The sequence below is a fragment of the Oncorhynchus masou genome, chromosome 33, assembly GCF_036934945.1.
Source record: "Oncorhynchus masou masou isolate Uvic2021 chromosome 33, UVic_Omas_1.1, whole genome shotgun sequence".
Classification (NCBI taxonomy): domain Eukaryota; kingdom Metazoa; phylum Chordata; class Actinopteri; order Salmoniformes; family Salmonidae; genus Oncorhynchus; species Oncorhynchus masou.
In genome coordinates, this window is record NC_088244.1 from 37,114,072 (window position 1) to 37,133,014 (window position 18,943).

At 38.9% G+C, this 18,943-nt stretch overlaps 3 protein-coding genes across 3 annotated transcripts in view; all 3 read right to left on the reverse strand.

Moving 5' to 3' along the window:
* LOC135528452 (homeobox protein Hox-C3a-like) overlaps positions 1 to 11,582 on the reverse strand; it is a 77,191-nt gene extending 65,609 nt beyond the window's left edge. The window contains exon 1 of the mRNA XM_064957545.1: positions 11,516 to 11,582. The gene's annotated coding sequence lies outside the window, so the exon portion shown is untranslated. The remainder of the gene's footprint in view (positions 1 to 11,515) is intronic.
* On the reverse strand, positions 1,313 to 3,934 carry LOC135528455 (homeobox protein Hox-C9-like). The gene is made up of 2 exons (XM_064957549.1): positions 3,298 to 3,934; positions 1,313 to 2,246 (listed from the first exon to the last, which is right to left on the reverse strand). Exons 1-2 carry the CDS (start codon positions 3,911 to 3,913, stop codon positions 1,999 to 2,001), a joined length of 864 nt encoding a protein of 287 aa, XP_064813621.1. The 5' UTR covers positions 3,914 to 3,934; the 3' UTR covers positions 1,313 to 1,998.
* Positions 11,583 to 12,508: 926 nt separating the features above from the next.
* Positions 12,509 to 15,755, reverse strand: LOC135528453 (homeobox protein Hox-C10a-like). The gene is made up of 2 exons (XM_064957547.1): positions 14,884 to 15,755; positions 12,509 to 12,792 (listed from the first exon to the last, which is right to left on the reverse strand). The coding sequence occupies exons 1-2, from the start codon at positions 15,749 to 15,751 to the stop codon at positions 12,515 to 12,517; spliced, it is 1,146 nt and encodes a 381-aa protein (XP_064813619.1). The 5' UTR covers positions 15,752 to 15,755; the 3' UTR covers positions 12,509 to 12,514.
* Between the last annotated feature and the right edge of the window lie 3,188 nt (positions 15,756 to 18,943).

The window sequence follows — 18,943 nt, forward strand, 5'->3', positions numbered from 1 at the left end:
AACTAGCTGTAGCAAGACCCCTTTGAACGAGTCCACCATCGCCCACCGTCCCACCATTAAAACCATAAAGTAATTTAGCCCAGACGTCTAGCCAGTTAGTCGGGTTTGCTTTGTTCGTCTGATTTTGAGACAAACAACCGAGCTCCAACAGGGCTGTAAACTCAGCGTTTTTGTCCTGTGCGGAAATACACTGGATTGGGCTTTGAAATTACAACATCCTGTCCATATTGTTCAACATCACAAAAAGGCAATTTAGGCCAAGAGCCCAGGAAACAAATGCCAGACGTGAATTTATTTTCACATTAGCAAACTTTAATTTCGTTACATTTCAAACAAGACGAATGGATCGAAATATGTTTCTTACAATTCATTAATTATAATTACTCTCTCGCTTATGAAGAAGTTGGTTTAAACTATGCCTATAGCGTTTGCTACAAGATTTGTTCCAAATTCCTGCGAGCCTAACTACTTTTCCCTTAGCTTCACGCACACGCAAAGGAGCCTCAACACATGGTTAAATGTTAAAAATATAATAATATCTTCATAAGCAGCTGCTAGTATTTTTGCTTAGGAAAATAAATTATTACACGTGACACATATGGCTAGGCCTGTGACGACACAGGCTCATTGGCCAAATGTTTATATGAAGTTGTCTTCTGCGGTTTTTGTCACGAAATAAATGTCTATTTCCTGTCCAAAATATGAGTAATGACTGTTTCCTATTTGTTCTATAACACATTTTACTGCTACATTTTGATTTATTGGCTATGTCTTTGATGTTTACGCAGTGCAATGCGAACTAGCTGTGGTAGTTTGTGGACAGATGTGGTGGCCTCTGCATACCAAGTGGTAACCTTAAATTCATGCATTCAAATATAATTTGTATCAAAACAGCACAATATAAAACAAACGTTTTGTGAAATCATATTTAGTAACAACCTTGATGTGTCGGCGAACTTACATCAATCTATTCGAGAGAGAAAAAATAACCCACTTATGGGCACACTCTAAAGAGTAGTCGTCTAAAGATTCTGATTTGCTTGCAAATACTAGAAAGAGGATTAGGAAACGTTCCATCTGCTTTCAATATTCCACACAACGTGCAGGGAAATTAGGATATTTCATTTCTTATAGGTCTTTCTCTCCTGATTAACACAAATGCTTTTCGTGTTGCCTTTGTGTTGACATCATTATCGATACATTGGCTATTTTACGCGCCACAAATGTGCGCTTTAAGTTCCAAAATGTAGTACCACATATGGATCTAAATTGGTCGTAAGATTGCATGCATATTTACGTTTGTTTTACTTCGAGACATGTCCGAAAAGAAACACAGAAAACACAAGAGCCTCGTGGTAATGTTTATATTTGAGTAGGCCTATATCTACACGTATATAATGAATGAAACGTGCCTATACAATCGACTGAATATGAAATGCACAAATAGGTACACCAAACGGTTACGTTACTACATAGACGCAAGACAGACATTTTGTTAAGACGGCAGATGTTCTCTTTCTGTATAAAATGTGCTACTACACCCATAGCATAGAAAATGAACAAACATGGAAGAAACATTCACAGGGACATCATAAATTATGGAGTGAAGAAATTAAAACAATTCAAGTATTCTCTTTCTTATAGGCCTACTTCGGGGCAGTTTTTAATTTGTCCAAAATATCATGAATTCAAATGTCCCATATAACAAAGAAACACATACATGTATCTTCAAAGTAAGTGCAGAATGTTTTATTTTCTTGGAAAGGGGTTCGTTTAAAACTGGACAAAGAAAGGAGAGCGTATAAAACAAAAAATATTTCGCAACAAACATGGAAGGTGGGGTTAATGCAAAAACTAAATCCAACCCAAAATCCAACATTAAGAAGTGAGCATAATGTATTTTGGTTTATCTTTGTTGTTGTCCATGGCAATAGTGGTCATTTTACTGTTGTCTGATGCTTATTTTTGTCTAATGCCGTTTTTGTAACCATTCCTTTATTATTGTTCTTTGTTGGCGTCGGTTTTTTCCTTGTTCATTTTCTTCATCTTCATCCGCCGGTTCTGGAACCATATTTTGACCTGCCTCTCAGTGAGGTTGAGGACTCTTGCCACCTCGTATCGACGGTCTCTGGTAAGGTACATATTGAACAAAAACTCCTTTTCAAGTTCGAGAGTCTGGTATTTTGAATAAGGGCACCTCTTCTTCCTTGTAGAACGCGCGTGAATCCAATTTGCCACTGGGTTATCTGCAAATAACACATGATCAGTCAGCAATAAACTTGAAGCAATGACAAATGAAACAACAATCTTACAATGGCCCTAGACTATAGCCTTGTCCCGTGGGTCTCCAGTACAAAACTAGTGTATCTCCAGATAAAGTCTGTATCAGCAAATGTAACGCTGTAGGCAACAAACGTCAAAACACGTAGGCCTATCTACAACATTTAGTGACGCTTTTCCAGCTTTTCTCTTTCTTGGACTTCTGAGAAATGCCGTCGTAAAATACTCAATGGGCTTATTCACTTTATAGGCCCATAAAACGGCCTGTGGTTCAAGCCTTTACAAGTCAGTAGTGAAAGTCCCTCGAATATGTTGCAAACATTCCTCAAGTTGTTTTTGGCGTTATACCTGAATTTGGCTTGAAATGGAAAACGTTTAGCCTATGACAACAGACAACATATAACCAACACATAGGCACCACGTGTTCCGGTGTTGCCATGGCTTCTCTTTGGTGTTTTTTCTGAGAATATCCACTTTTACTGGATATACTTGATGCTTGATATGGTAACATAATATCCCATTGAGATTATCTTTAAAAGTTAATTCAAGGTAGTGTATTATTTATTTTATTTATGGAGTTAGTGGCATAAAATAGTAGCATCAACCACCAAAATGGTGACCACCAAAATAGATTAAAATTACGATCAATGTTGAAGTATTTGGCACATAAAATAGGCTACCTAATTGATTTAGACACGAGCATTTTACATTTCAGTGTCCCTATACATTCACAACATCCACACTGGCTGTATCCGACTTGTTTTTTGAGACCTATTTTATAACCTGCTCGTCGTTTTATAGCCCAATCCTACTAGCGTTTGTCTCTTTATAAGTCCTCAAAGTAGCCCCCGAGCAGAGAAGATTCAGTCGAGGAAAGAAAAGATGAATGAAAGAGCATATTATGGGAAAGAGACACTGTAGACCAGCTCTAAACCAAACGCAATTAACACAGACAGAATCTCATCCAAACACCCCCCCCCCCCATTCCCGGTTGTAAAACAAGGGGCTTGAACTTACTTGGGTCTAATTCTGGCTTCTCGTCTTTATGTTTTCCGGAAGCCAAAAACTCGGTCTCGGGAGAAGGGATGTTCGTTTGGCTCTTTTCTCGAATGTCAGCGGAGGTGCAGTAGAGATAATCCGTGTAGTTGCGACCGTTGGAGGCGAGGCAGTCACCGGCTCGATGCTCCTGGAAGGCGTCGGGCTTCAGCCCATAGTGTCTGCCGTTGGCTGGGTAGCCAGGGAAGGACATGGTCCCCGAGATCGGCTCTAGCCATGACCGCACATACCTTGAGTCCGTTCCTAAATGAGGTTGGTGGCTGTATGGGTGGTAAACCACTGAGGACTGGGAGTGAACAGGGGCCCAAGAGGTAGTAAACACGGGTGGTTTCGGGGAAAAGCTGCAGGACGGATAGTCACCACACTCCGGTATAAGGGACGTTGGACGAGGGCCGGTGGAGTGCGAACCAGGAGCCGAGAATCGAGCCGCAAGAACATCCTCGCTTTCATGGTGTATCAAGGAATCCACATAATAATTACTTATGGGACCCGTGGTCGACATGTCGATGGTTCCGTTCTCTTTTACATGCATCCGATTATTATATGGAGTGTGTGTACTTTTTTTTGATCTACCCATAGAACAATCAACGCAGGTAATTATTTCTCAAAGCTTCCCCAGCTGCAATTGGCTGCCTTAGCAACACGTGATTATATTTTGCCCCACGAAAATTGCACAGTGGATCAATGCGCGGGTTATCACAGCATTACACAATATATGTCTTATAGAATTATATTCAGATGTTTTCCCCTGGATGAATTAGAGGTAAATTCAACAGTTGATAAAATATAAGTCAAATAGTCAAATATATTGTAAAACAGACTAAGGTTGGCTAGGTTTGAAATCGCAGGCACTATTTGTTGATGTAATCAATCTCTGTCTAGTGTGTGCAATATCTGTAGTCCAGTTTCATGCGCGTATAGACATAGTTAAGTAGTAAAATAGATCATTAAACTCACTCTCGAACATATAATGCGTTTTATTCTTTTGCGTTTTTCATTGTATAACGCTATTCCTTTTTTTATCGGGAAAAGATAGTTACTCTACTTTTTTATATTACCATGAACCGCATGGATAATATTGGATAGTCTATGATATTGTAATTTAGGTAATGTAATATATGAACAAGAAAAAAGTTTGCATAATTGGCATTATGGGTATATGTTTTCCCAAAATTGAGTACGTATGCTTTAGATATGAGGAGGATGCTTGAAACTACTACGATGTTTGAAACTTTGCACACTACAGCGGTATATTCGGCAAGTGGCCGGCGGTGCATGTTTTTATGTCCTTCAATAAATTTTTACGAGGACCATTTGATTGTTCATAAACTTGTCGTTAATAAAACTGCAGTCGAGTTCCTATCTTAACATAAAAGCAACACTGTCCATGTGGGACAAGTCCCATCAAACTGGAACGCTGAGGACGGACAGCAACGACAGGGACTGGGGGACTATATGCTGCAGAGGAGAGGAGGTATTGGTTCAAGGAATAATCCGGCTAGAGATGCAGGCTTGAAGCAAGACGAATAAACGTTCTTCTTTGTAAAACTAATATGGTATTAGCTGATCTCTGATCCCAGCATAAGCCTTTTGTTGTCATTTATGCCTATAGAGCAGAAGTCTGTGTATATTCTGCGGCTAACAATAGCCTACAAAATGTGCATTTCAGAGTGTGTACTTCTCATCTCAGCCAGGCCCATCTGTATAAGTCTCTGTGTAAGGCTGATTCCGATTTGCTGCAGTTATTGACCCCACAAACACATTTAACGACGATGGTTCGTCGAATGCATGCTATGGTAAGATCACATACTTTCATATTCAAAATATTACATTTGAGCTTTTATTGTCCAATACGAATTTAAGACAGACCGCTAATCCACAATGTTGTTGTCAGAAATAAAAATAGACATAGCCTATTATCTCAAATCTTATTATTGAATAGTTAAAGATGGCATCTTCGACACTGTCTTGTTTTGTCATTTAAGAGCTGGTAGTGTGATGTCTCGAAGTCATTGCGTTGGTGACCTAAAATATCAAGGGAGGTCATTCGTTTTTGCGTTACATTGAATAATGGAATGGAAACTTAGACATGTAGAAATGTGATAATTTATTTCATTTCTTTATCTAATTTCATTGCATTACTTGAACTTCCTGCAATGAAAACATGGCCTTGTACGGTAGTCTGTATAGCATCCTTAGCTTTTGAACAATGAAATGTAAGCACCTAATAAGTCTGGAATTTGTAGCAGGTTTAAATTATAGTGATTGTGTAGTAAAAGATAACTATGGATGGTGGGGACGAAGGGCGTTGTTTGACTTGCAAAGTTGGGCAAAAGCATTGGTTGTGTTATAGCTAATGTTTAAAATAGTGTTAATATTAATCAAAACGGTTATCCATAACGTCTTATCAATACGATGCAACTGAATATCAAGACAGTCAAATAGAATGTATTTTGCTCAAATAAAATAGGATAAACCTTGTGCTCGCTAACGTTGGCTTTTTCTCAGTAGATACGCAGTTACCATTCAGACCCAATGAGGGCACCAGCCTATATTACCCCTAGAGGGTTCCCTTGATATTAAACCCATTAAATCCTAAATATAAATATTATAGACAACGTGATCTGTCATTAAAAGTCAGACACACATATATCTATCCGTAATACTATATTTCAAACAAATGCGTAATACAAGCTTTATAACCTTACCTATGCGGCAATATGGCGACTTTATAAGTGACCAGAATTGTCAAAAAGGCAGGCCAGTATGATGCAGAGCAACTATAGGGAACTATTCACAATAATATGAACAAACATATACACAGGTAGGAGCAGATCAGCATGTTTTATGACAGCAGGTCGGGCATACTGCAACGCGTTTTGACCAAACGTCTTCCCCATGTACAGCCTTTATTATGGTCAAAACATAGGGAAAATGTATAGGCTATGGTTTAGTCGTTCACAATTTCATTGGTAGAAATTACATGAATCTACTTAATATATGCACTTATGTCTAAGACAGAGTAGCTTGAGTCTTGTTTAGTTTTGTTTCCCCCACAGATATGAAATTAATCTACAATTATTACTATTGGTATTGCTGATTGAACGGAAATGCATTATTTAACAACAAATATGAATACATCCGGGGACAAATATCAGTTTTATGTCATTGTTAACAAATTTGTGCATGTTTAAAATCCTATTTTGTCATTATTCTGCTGTATTATTTGTATTTATTTATTGTGCTGTTGATTATTGAAAATAAAAAAATTAAATACCACATTTATGTATCCTGGTTTCTTAAGTTGTGGTTGGCTATTTACGTTTTTGCTCCTGACCGTGATTCCAAACCTCTGAACATTTCAATCGTATATCGGCGTGTAAGCCATATCACGGAAGCTATTGTTATGATACCAGTGTAGCCTATGTATTAGGTAGGCCTACTGATATAGACTCACCTAACTCCTGATTAAAGAGCCGATAATGTTGATTCATTCAAATGATTGTTTTTACTGTGTATTTTACCACAATGCTTTTATTGTGCGTATGGTGTGCAACCCAAATGCACTCTTCCACACTTCACCATGAACCTTGATCATTGTCAGTCATTCATTTGATTATCATTTGATCTGGTTCTTAGGATTGGTAAATCGTTTAATTCAACCTGTGCACGGACGACAAAAGTCTAACTGATTTGACACATTATCTGATAATGTTATGTCTATCCTACTTTAGGGTGGGGTTATACGTGTCTCTAACACGTATCTATTCTATCAAATTCCATTCATTTTAATAATGTATCTCAGTATTGGGATGCAATATAAGGAAATGCTCTAAAATGGTGCATTTACACACTGATTGTCAACTGCTGGTTTGATATTTGTCTCGCTCGAGCAATGGCAGAGGAATTCACTGACCAAACATGGTTATAAGGAGAGGACTGCAGGAGACGAAAAGGGCGCAGACTGTCACTGTAGACAACAATGGAGTCCAAAGACTCTCTCCTCTCAGTGGAGGGGTCAGACTGCAATATATTGTTAGCAGTCAGATTCAGTTCTTCATTCAAAAAGGGCTACAAGAGCCGGGTTTTAGAAATGCATTTTTTTTTTTTGCACATGCATGTTTCAGCCAATCAGCAACTTGTCCGAAGATGATGTTTAACATGTATGTCCAAAACATACTAGCTATACTACATAGTAAAGATCATTATATAGTTTCAAATAAATACCAAGGGAAATAGCAAAAAAAGTAGATTTCAGAAATGTTCGTGTTAGACTCGCTGTAGGCCTAAGACTGAGTACTGATGTATAAATGTTTAGCAAAATAATCAGAAGCCATACGTAGCGGAAGCATGTTTCATTTGAAATCTTATTCGATATACTCCTAAATCATTTGGCATGTTTTAAACATCTTATGTAAGATTATATGGATCAAGGTCATTGTTGGAAACTATGGTGCAAATGTGTGGAGCTAAAATAATATACAAATCCGGAGAACAGTAAACGTGGAAGCTAGATTTTTAAATAAATATATTAAATCATAATATTTACATTCAACATGTCAATTCTAGATAGATGGACGTTTTAGCTTAAAATTGCACTCCCCTCGCATAACAATTAACATTATTCCCGAACGAATTATGCAAATATCGCATTACAAACTAGTGATCACAGTATTTAGGTGCACTCCTACATGAAGGAACTTCAAGTAAGTACTTGTTTTGATATATGATGCATATATGAACAAGGGATATCTTTTCTGTTGTACAGTCCAAACCTAATTTGAAACGTCAAAATGAATTAGCCTATACAGTCCAGGTTAAAATCTTACCCTCAAACCTTTATGTTTAATCACCAAGGTGCCAATTTGAAAACTATTCAGTGAACAATATATTGTTATGCTGCTAAATAACAGAAACGCAAATCCTTTAAAATAAATCGCTAGTAGGTAGCTATCTATATGGTTCAGGCAACAGCTAATTTAGGCAAATTAAGGATGAGGTAGGCATATGAGCTCCCCAAAATCTTCGTAGCACTATAATCGTTAAGTCCATCATATGATCTGTCGTTAGTTTAAGAGCTTTTACTGAAACCGTTTATATGACTGAAGGCTTATAAAGCGGTTACAGCGGAGCACTTCAATCATTAATTAACGAGAAAGCCAGACCACTTGTAGAACAGCCAAGTGCTTCGTTGGGCAAATGTATCTCTCTGTGTCAGATCACATTAAAATAGACAGTGGTGGGTGCATATGGTATGGTCCTGTATTCTGTGGGCTAGAATTACAGTACCATATGAAATACAGCAATTTTCCCACAATGCACCGACATTTAGAGTATTTCCGCAGTAAAATGTTTTGTTGTTTGTTTTGTTGCTGTTGATAATACAAATGACAGTTTTTGTTACGGTGTAGGCCTAATTGTGTATTATAGTGTGTTAACTCCTCATAACGCTGATGCAATGCGACAATTCAGAAAATGAACAACTGCCAACGGTACAACTTATAGGTTATGCACGGACACACACACGCAAAGACTAGTATACTTGCCACTGTGCTGCACCATTTATGTTTACATACTGTTTTACCCATGTCTTGTGTATATCCTGTATTCTAGTCAAGGCTCATCCTATATAACTACTGCTGTTGACACATTTTCTATTCATATAGTGTATCTATATATATTCCGGACTCGTTCTGATATTTCTTCATTTCTTTCTTTACATTTTTGGGGGTAATTTGTGTGTGTTGTTTTCTATTGTTATATATTACTGCGCTGTTTGAGATAGAAACTATCATTTTGCTGCACCTGGGATAATATCTGCAAAATATGTGTACTCGACCAATAACATTTGATTTTATTTTTGTGTCATAATATAGGCCCTTTGCAAATGCTCGCATCCGGTATCAGATACCTCCAGGCACGCCTTTCTTTTTTAGATATAGCAGTAATCATGCACACATTTTGTTTCACCATGACACAGCTATCAGCTCTAGCCAGGGATGGGACATGGGTGTAGTCTATGCGCGGTCTCGCGACACAGTTTCATGATGAACCAGGATTATTTATATTAGCCTGCATTATACATATACTTAAACACCCGGATGGTGGTGACAATGAGTTCGCCTTTATGAAGATAATGAAGCCGCCCAGTTACACTGCAGATAAACAGATACCGGAATGTGAAGCCTTGTGTTAAAGTGACAAATTCAACCAATAGTTTAGCCATTCCTTTCTTTTCTTCTTCCGCGCCCCACCTGTTTTAAGATGGTCAAATGCGTTGTTCAAATGCAATTCTTCACTCTATGTCAACATACTATTTGCAATGGCAATTCCTATTAGATAATACGAGAAATTATGACCTGTCTACAAAAGAGGCAAAATTAGCCAAGTAATGTAAACCTTCATTAAAAATACCTGGTTACGTGTTCGTGCGTAATTGCTGTGCGTAATTGCTGTGCGTAATTGTGCACTAGTACGAATTCGAACAGTCTCAGTGTGAGTGTTTGAGTGTTTTCTCTGGGTGTCAATTCGAGTGCTGTAAATTATTTGTCAGTGGTGCATTCCAGAGCGAGACATCTATTCACTGAACTGAATGAAAATGACTTTGGATTCCAGACTGTCTCTGTTAGTGGCACTGACTGTTGTGAGAAGGGGGTTGATATAACAACAAGGCAAAATGACGAGTAAATATAAACGCATGCTCTCCAATTGAAGAGAGGGGACTTTGACTGTGCCATGTTAAAACACGTTCTTGACCAAACGTGAAAGAATTGTGTTGTGTATTATAAATACAACAAACAGCTGATTTTCCTCGGCCACGTCTTGTCATTTTGGGTCATGTGGACCTAGGTTAACCTAGTTTCATGGATCAGATCGTTTTTATTTGAGAACGTTGAGGAAACGGAAACAATCAGAAGTGTCATCTGAAATATAATTTGACGATGGAGTCATTTCCCCTTGATCCGAAGAGGTTGCAAATGCATTATTGGTCAACAAAATTAGAGGGATATTCAAAGGTCCGTTCAGTGAGCCCAATCGCATACGTGCCACAATCAGATATATACTGGTCTGTGATCAACTTCTATACAGAAGAGGGTTGAATAGCCTACATGACGACAACATACCTTATTTCCACATTTTATATTGACTTTAAGTCCAATAACATTGTACACATTTGAGGGGAAATAAAAAATACATTTAATTAATATTTGGCAATGTTGCTAACTGGCCTACAGCTCGATTCACTCTTCATATGTAAAGGATATGCTCATCACATTATGATGGAAAAAAATGAAACCCAAACAAAAGCATCATCAGGGAAACCTAAGAAGAAACCAGTAACGAAATGAAAAGGCAACGAAAGAGGTCTAACGTCTACCCCATGTTGTTTACAGCCCATTCTCTCTATGAGAATCTAAAGTACGTTTTACAGCCCGTCACAAACATGAGAGCCGGGGAGAAAAGTCTCCGTCCCGGCTATTACAGCTCCAGTTCATTTACAATGCCATTTGCGAGGACTTCAGTCAGAGTCTAGGGTGTAATTGAACGGAAAGTGTCGCCCTTGATGAAGACGAACTGACGTAATCAAGGCAGTTTCTTGTTGCGGAGCCAGGAAGCGAATCCCAACAACATGAAACTACCTAAACCACGCTTCAGCTGCGCAAGATGGGGTGTTCCAGCGGGAAGGGAGACAAACAAACAGCAAAACACTCAAAGCCAGGTAAGGATTTTATTGTCTGTCAACCATAACATAGCTATTACCAGCATAATAAAACAAATAGGAATCGTTGATCCGAATGTATTATATCATTGGCACTGTCATCCTAAATAGGCTAAGTGTGTACAACATTGAGAACCAACAGCAAATTAGGACATTGAAATAGCTTACTGTTAAACCGCAGAATAATAACAAATGATGTCTGAAAATACCCAACTAATAGAGGGAAAACTATTTAGACAAAGTATACATAATCGATATCAACACAGCAATAACAAAACCAATGTCTGGTTCAAAATGCTCAAAATGTTCCCAAAAGAAGAACGTCAAATCAATTGGTTTGATCAGACAACCCATCCCATCTCGCATGCTCGAGAGCGCTGTCAAACAAGCTCCACTGGCAGACAAACCGGCAGACAGGCGTGACATCTCAAAAATCACAGCTGAGTTAATAATACGTACCTATTTGTGTCCCACCTTGAATTTCCCCGGAGACACTCTGTCGTGGTGGTCCTTATTTATTCAAGCTGTCTTTGATGTTTCTGTTGTTGTTGTATATCATCCATCCTTTTCGTTTCTTGACGAGATAACAAACAGCCCTGTATCGTCAAATAAGTAGGCGGCAGGCTACATAGCAGAGGGAGCCCGTCGAGCGCGTTGGTGACTCCAGTACAAAGCAGACACTCTCCACTCTGTAGACTAGCCTAGCCCTCTCCTCCACACACGTTTAAACGATGCATCTTTACTGCAGCAGCCAGCTAGCACATTATATTTGCAGATCATAAAATCCTCCCCGAGCTCATGCTTCTATCACGAGACGGTCCTGACATAATACTTTTATGACCTTGACTTACTGTGGTCACCTGGATACTATTTAAACCAATCTCTTCTATTAAAACGGCCATGATCTTCCCACTCTCATCTGCAGCCTCTCTCTCTCTCTCTCTTCCCCTCTGTCTTTTCCTTTATCAGAGTGCTAACATGATAATAAGGGGAAGGACAAGCTATATGTTATATATTTCATTTCAAATCCCCTCCTTTATTCTATTGGACACGGTTTTCCTTTAGGAATCGTCAACGGGTCTTATATGACGCAAGCAACAATGTGCATGCAAACAGTGCGAATAGCCTATCATGGCCTACATAGCAGAAGCAACTAAACTAAAGACAACAAGATGAAGCAACGGAACGAGGAAACATTCCAAAACAAACAATGTCTGTTTTCATTCCGGAAGTTCTAGCAGTTCTATGTTGGCAGGGAAACCGGCACCTCTATTCAATGTTCATGTGTTGAAAGGCAAACTCAACTGCTGACCCGAAACCAAGTCCCTCCTTGATAAAGTAATGTACTCTTGGGCATCGTTGAAATATTGTCCTTGTATGAAGGCACACTTTGTGTGTGTATGTGTATATGTGTGTGTGTTTGGGTGTATATGGAATGGTTTAATAGATAAAATAATTTTAAGTGAAGTTGTGGACTGCCATATGATCCCGTCCACGACATTCCTTATTGAGTTTCTTGAGTTTCATCCTTCGGTTCTGGAACCAGATCTTGACTTGTCTATCGGTCAGATCGATACTCTTACTGATCTCCAGGCGGCGCTCGCGGGACAGGTACATGTTATACAAAAATTCCTTTTCCAGCTCGAGCGTCTGGTGCTTTGTGTACGGGCATCTCTTCTTCCGTCCACTTGTGGCTTTTAACCAGTTTCCTGGAGCATTATCCAGTGTAAAATCATCTGTAGACATAAAACATGGAAAAGGTGAGCATACTGAAGTACTACTTCCGTGTTCAAGACAGTCTATGCGAGGCCTTTTGCGTTCCAATTTGTCTGCGTCAAGTCTGCACTGCCGCACCGCAGTCTGGACTGTCTTTGACAATCTTTATTTCGAATGCACATTCAAGTTCTTGATCTTGAATCAAATGTCCACGCGCTCTATCAAATACATGGGTTCAAAAATCATCTATTTTTGTCTACTTTCTTCGAACGCTTTGAACGAAGATGCAACAACAACAAAAATACTTGATGAATGATGAAACATAATGTATATGCCTATTCGTTTGGCAGCAATACTACATCCGACCCACTTGTATTACTGTCCTATAGCCCTGGTTTGAGGTTTGAGGCTACCCTACATGGAAACTGGAGAGAGATTGGAAATAGCTGCATAGACAGTACTTGATTACGTATATTCAAGGGTACACGGATAACATACATGGTTACTTCCCAGCTTCGATTTTCTTAGGAGTAAATATTTCCAACATTTTGAAACGATTGATGAATTCAACGTTGAGCAGAATATAATAGTGTCATCTCTCGATTATTGGTGGTTTTATTTTCTTCCCAAAGGCTGGCCAAATATGAAATGTTAGGCGGCTACATTGTGGCGGTTGAAAGTAGTATTTTGTGTGGCAATTACAAATATAGCTCTACCCCAAAATATGTAGCCGAGACTGGACTGACTAACGGTTTTATAAGACAAACGAGGGATAGTTTAACATTTTGCAGCAACATTTATTTCATGCACGTTGGCCCAAATAGAAATTCATTTTTGGCAAACTTGAACTCTACTAAACTGAATTCCATAGCGTTAGCTAGTACAAATACACAACGTAACCAAGCAATGTATTATTATTATTATTAATAATAATAACAAGAATAATATTCATAACAATATCACGTTGACGATTCGTTAATAATATATGTATTCACTCTTTTACCTTTCCTTTTAAACATTGTCCGGAGAAAAACTGTCTGTTATTCACCCGTTATCCTCTATTACAAGAAAAATAAAAAGGGAATATATTAACTAGCATGACGTTTACGCTAGCTAAACCCCATTGTTATTATAAGAAAATGTATTTTATATGCAAGGTGATCTTCATATAAATAAAACGAGATATAATAGTTTAAAATTCAAGGAAAGACAATTTCGTGGACGCTATTTCAGACTGCGTCTATCGTACACTGTTTTACAAAAAAAACAGTCATTATCGAAATTAAGACGTGATGTATAGCCTAAGCAGTATTCTGCTTTATATAACGTAGGATATAGTCTAGGGTATATAATTACACCATTATGGTGAGTCAAATTAAGTTGTTGCAAATGGTTAGGCCTTCTTTATACATTTGAAATGTCCCGTGTCTGTGTGTTTGTGTATTTGTCTGGTCAATCTGTTTGATCTGCACGCGCGTTATGCGTTATGAGTGTGTGTGAACGTGTTTATTTCAATGATAACGGCCCATCTCACATTCTCACATTAATAGAAAGGTGATAAATGCCGTCGCCACGGTAACCCCTGCTAGGCTACACCATTAAATGCTTGTTCAGAATGTCTCCAAATGTTCTGGATAGAACCAAAAAGGATTCTATTGCTTACTTCATATATGGCACCCCTTAAGGTTCTGTACAGAACCCATTTGAAGGGTGCTTTGATCAGAACCCCAGGGGTTCTTCTTCGTTGAATCAAAATTGGTTCCATATAGAATCCTTGGGTTCGATATAGGGTTCTATATGGAACCAATTACGATTCTATATAGAACATTAAGGGGTGCCATATATGAAACAAGCATAAAACTTATTTTTTATCCAGAACCTTTTTTTCTAAGAGTGTACAGTAGATATAGCATACACAATTGCAGAATATCAAAACGCCCACTGAAGCTTAGCTCCTGCATGCAGAGGAGACCATTTTTAGTACACCATTTTAAAAATTGCCACATTGTATCTCACAACTGTTTTATGGTACGTTTTCTGTGTGTGTGTGAGAGAGAGAGAGCGAGAGAGACAGGAGAGAAGGAGGGGGGGGGGGGGGCTTTTTGGGTTACCTTTCAATTCGCTGTCGGAGTTATCAGAACAACTGTCAGTCTTTGCGCTTTCCTCTTTCATGCTCTTTCCCTGTTTTGCCTTTTCGTTGCGCATTTCCTCGCTGACTGTCTCCTGGGTAGATTTGCTCATTTTAACCGTTGATTCTCTGGGTGATTCAACAGATGTCGTCACCTGGTCCAAAGAAGCAAAGCCTGTCCCGACCTGCTCTTTTCGCTGTCCCCTGCTCCCTCTGGGGTATACCTGTTTCTCTCCTCCATAACATTCGGACGTCGCCGAGACAGTGGTTTGGTCGGTCTGGCTGCTACTATTGTTCCCAAGCCGGATGTAAGTAGCCGACTCTGTAGCGTCCTTATTAGCCCTGCTGCTACTGTCACCCTGATAGAGACAACAGAACGCCTCCTCTTTGACGTTGTCGGTTGGAAACGAACACGGTTGTAAACTGGACTGGGCAACAGGTTGCTCGTTCCTGTTAGTTTTGGAAGCCGAAGTCCATGTGCCCAGTTGGGATGACAGGTAAGGCGCATCTTGGTAGGAGCCGAGAGGGTGGCTGCTCAGAGGAACCTCGTCTTTTTTCGATCCAACTACTCCAAAATGTCTCATCATTGAGCATCCATACTCAGATGCAGCCGGGTGGATGTACATTCCATGGTTGCTGTTGGAGTAGCCTTCGCCTCTATAGGAAGATGATCCTCCCATCAAAGAATCCATAAGGAAATGACCCGCAGCCATGTTATCCTGGCATGACATTATTTGTATTGTTGTTGTTTCCCCCCCCCCCGTTTCTGTTCCTGTAGTAAAGGTTTTCTGGAGGAGAATAAGGACAGTTGGAAGCTGACATATTTTGGGGGCCAAAAATATCAGCAACATAATTATGGATTCTTGGAGCTCCATGTCATGTGATTTTCAGACCAATAGCAGTGTGGAAGTGGCCTTGAGGCGCCAGGCTGGGATGACGTCAGCGTGGTCAAGTTGGTAAGCAAAGGGGCTTTAAGACGGTGCAAGGGCGCTCTCTAGCGGAGAGCTTTGTGTAAAGACAGCCATGGGAGGAGTGAACAAACGGGTAGATAAATATTTTACAATCACTTACTTGGGTATAACCGACATGAAATCTAGTTTAAAAAAATCAATGTTAAGACAGGCTAACATTAAAACAAGACAGAGCAAATAGTTCGATAAATATGATTATTTCTTGGAACTCGCTCGATGCCACTTGGAAAGCCACTTCTAGGTATTCGTCAACAGATTCAGGAATAAACCAATGGTCGCATAGAATATATCAGCACCACTCTCGGTTAGGCCTACGTTTGTTTGGCAAACTGATTTTCATAAGAGGTCAAACTTTAGACTATTTGCCATAGACCAACCGACAGGCCTCTGTCAAATCACTGTAGCTGCTGTGGCACCAGCAGTTGCATAAGAACATTTGCTTGCCTAAAATCTATTTAAAAGGTTAACCAGTTTGAGTATGACAAAGTGTGTTTTACTTCAATTATTTGTTTTTCTAGAGCGTTTAACGCATTTTATGAATATTCCAGTAACACAGTTTTTTGATATGTTTTACTGTATAAAGGCCAATAGGCTACTACTCAGTGTTTTGTTTTTAAGTTCCACCAGTGTTGATGTGAACAGATCGTTTCAGGATATATATATCTATATGTTAGATCTATATATATATTAGATCTACATAAAACAACCACCAAAAGTTAGAAGATTAAATTGAATAGGGTTGCTAAGACTCGTCTACAATTTATCCTGGGCCTATACAGAATGGTTGGTGGAAAACATACCTTTCCCCTTACGTTCAAAATTATAAGAAGGATTAGGCTATTAGGCTATTGAAGTTCGGGTCCTTTTTTCCCATTCCAACTGGTGCGCAATTTGTGCGTAATAGGCAATTTCATTCATATCAATGCAGGCGTGACTTCAACTTGAGGGAGAAAAATATACACGGGCCTACGCCTCGTTTAAATTGTTATTGCAGATACAATTATTCCCAATTTTCTGACAAATATTGAGTGTAATTCAGTGTAGATAATTCCATGTCATTAACAAATTAAGCAGACATTTCTGTGTGCGTTTTTACATTTCTTACTAATTAAAGCATTGACTAAGACATTTTTAAAACCCTTGCAAAAATATATATCATGTCAATAACGTTCTGGCGTGTAAATCGTTACGTAATGATAATCCTGTTTTCCAGCGAGGACAGTAATTCACATTTTCTGAGATTGATAGTACAAAAAAACAGAACATTTTTTTTTTTCAATTCATATTTTTTGCATGCCTATTCGCATCTTATTTTGAGGTTAAAATGTAAGAGCTACGAGTCAAAAAAAAGGTATGGATGCAAGAGGGTTTACCATATCAACACCACAATATCAAAATATGCGCATAGTTTTTCCTGCCGAAGTCCTATGAAAATGCCTATAAATAAAGCTTAGCTGTAGTATTTTTCTACTCGAATATTTATGTGGTCAACACGTTTGATATTCCAATTGCTAAGGTAATACAAGTACATCTACAAACAGTAGTCTACCATGTTTAGCAACTAGGTCCTAAACAAAGCAGGACCCCTCATGGCGCGTGTTGTTATTTCGGTATGTTGGCTATGCTGCTTTAAAGTCAAAGGGGCAACCCAGCCTCTTTATTTATACAATTTCACCACGAGACATGACAAATCATTATTCTCAGACTTGCACGAGTTGTAGGTCTATTTCAAACGGAGGCAAAAATGTACGAGTGGTTACTAGCTCACTTGAATTTGGACACAGAATGACACATTTCCATGAACTTTGAGGTTGTTTAGAGGCCCAGTGGAGTCAAAAACGTGATCCTTTGTTTTACATACACTATGAGGTTGAAATAATACTGTGAAGCTCTAAAAAAAATGCTGTAACCCAGCACTGGGTCACTATAGCACTGGGTTATTTTGACCCAGCACTGTTGGGTTATGTGAATGACCCAACACGTTGGGGTTGTTTCTTACTTTATTTCTAGGTTATTTTTCTACCTTTTCTCTATTACAGAATCAGCTCATTTTCTAAAAGTATAAATACTTCTAACAATAATTCTTAAAATGACATGGGGCCAGTCATGACACATTGTAGATAGAACACAACACCTTTATTCTCAGCTATTCATCTCAGCTACAAAATGAAGTCATGCAAAAGACAAAGCACAAATAGGGAACACACAAATAAGCAAACATTTCAGAAGCGCAATCAATCATTTGAAAATCACAGCAGCCCTACCAGTTTAAGCTGAGGAATGAGGCTGAAGAAAAGTAACAACTTTACCCTCTACTCCACCAAGCCCTACCAGGTATACATGTTCAAGTGCATTCTTTGTAAAAAAAAAAAACAACAACAACAAAACATAATGTCTACAGAACCTACCCATTCATGATGGCGAATGCCAGGGACTAGAGACGATTGTCCCCGAGACTCAGAACAAAGGGTGTCGGGTCGCTTGTTCTTTTGGTCGCCTGGTGGACATATTCAGTCATATTGGTTCCAACCAGGAGATTAGAGAATATGACTATAAAATGTGGAACAATAAGACACACATGACACTTTGCACAAGCCAATACGGACACACACACGGACACACACACAGATTGTGGCCCTTCCTATTATTCAGAACATGCTACACTCATATACAGTCTATTGCTGTGCGCAGGAGGTTCATCTGCATTGAGTTCAGTCCAGAAACTTTGTGTGTGGTTTACAGTATTACATATTAAATAGTATTCAATATTCCACAATCCACATACTTGCAATATGAGTTTCGGGCCTCATCAGTGCTTGTGTGGGCAGTCTTCTTTCTAACTTTTTCCACTGGTGTTGGGGGAAACCCTTTTAGGACCATGTATTCTGTAGTATCTGGGGTACAAAGACATGAGGTTTTAGGGGACAGTCAAAATGGTTAAAGGTGGAGGAACATTTCATTTCAATATGTAGCTAGCTACCTGCACTGCGTACACTGATGGTGGGAGAAGCACTCTCTTTAGTAACCTATTGGTTGGACAAAGACATACCAACGTTTAAGTGGAGAGTCAAA

Excerpts from the sequence above, each read along its gene's own strand:
- LOC135528453 (XM_064957547.1), bottom strand. The coding sequence starts at position 15,751 with ATGTTGCTGATATTTTTGGCCCCCAAAATATGTCAGCTTCCAACTGTC. Across the intron at positions 12,793-14,883 it reads CTCCGACAGCGAATTGAAAG|ATGATTTTACACTGGATAAT; the intron begins GTAACCCAAAAA and ends TTATGTCTACAG.
- LOC135528455 (XM_064957549.1), bottom strand. The coding sequence starts at position 3,913 with ATGGGTAGATCAAAAAAAAGTACACACACTCCATATAATAATCGGATG. Across the intron at positions 2,247-3,297 it reads GAAGCCAGAATTAGACCCAA|ATAACCCAGTGGCAAATTGG; the intron begins GTAAGTTCAAGC and ends TGTTATTTGCAG.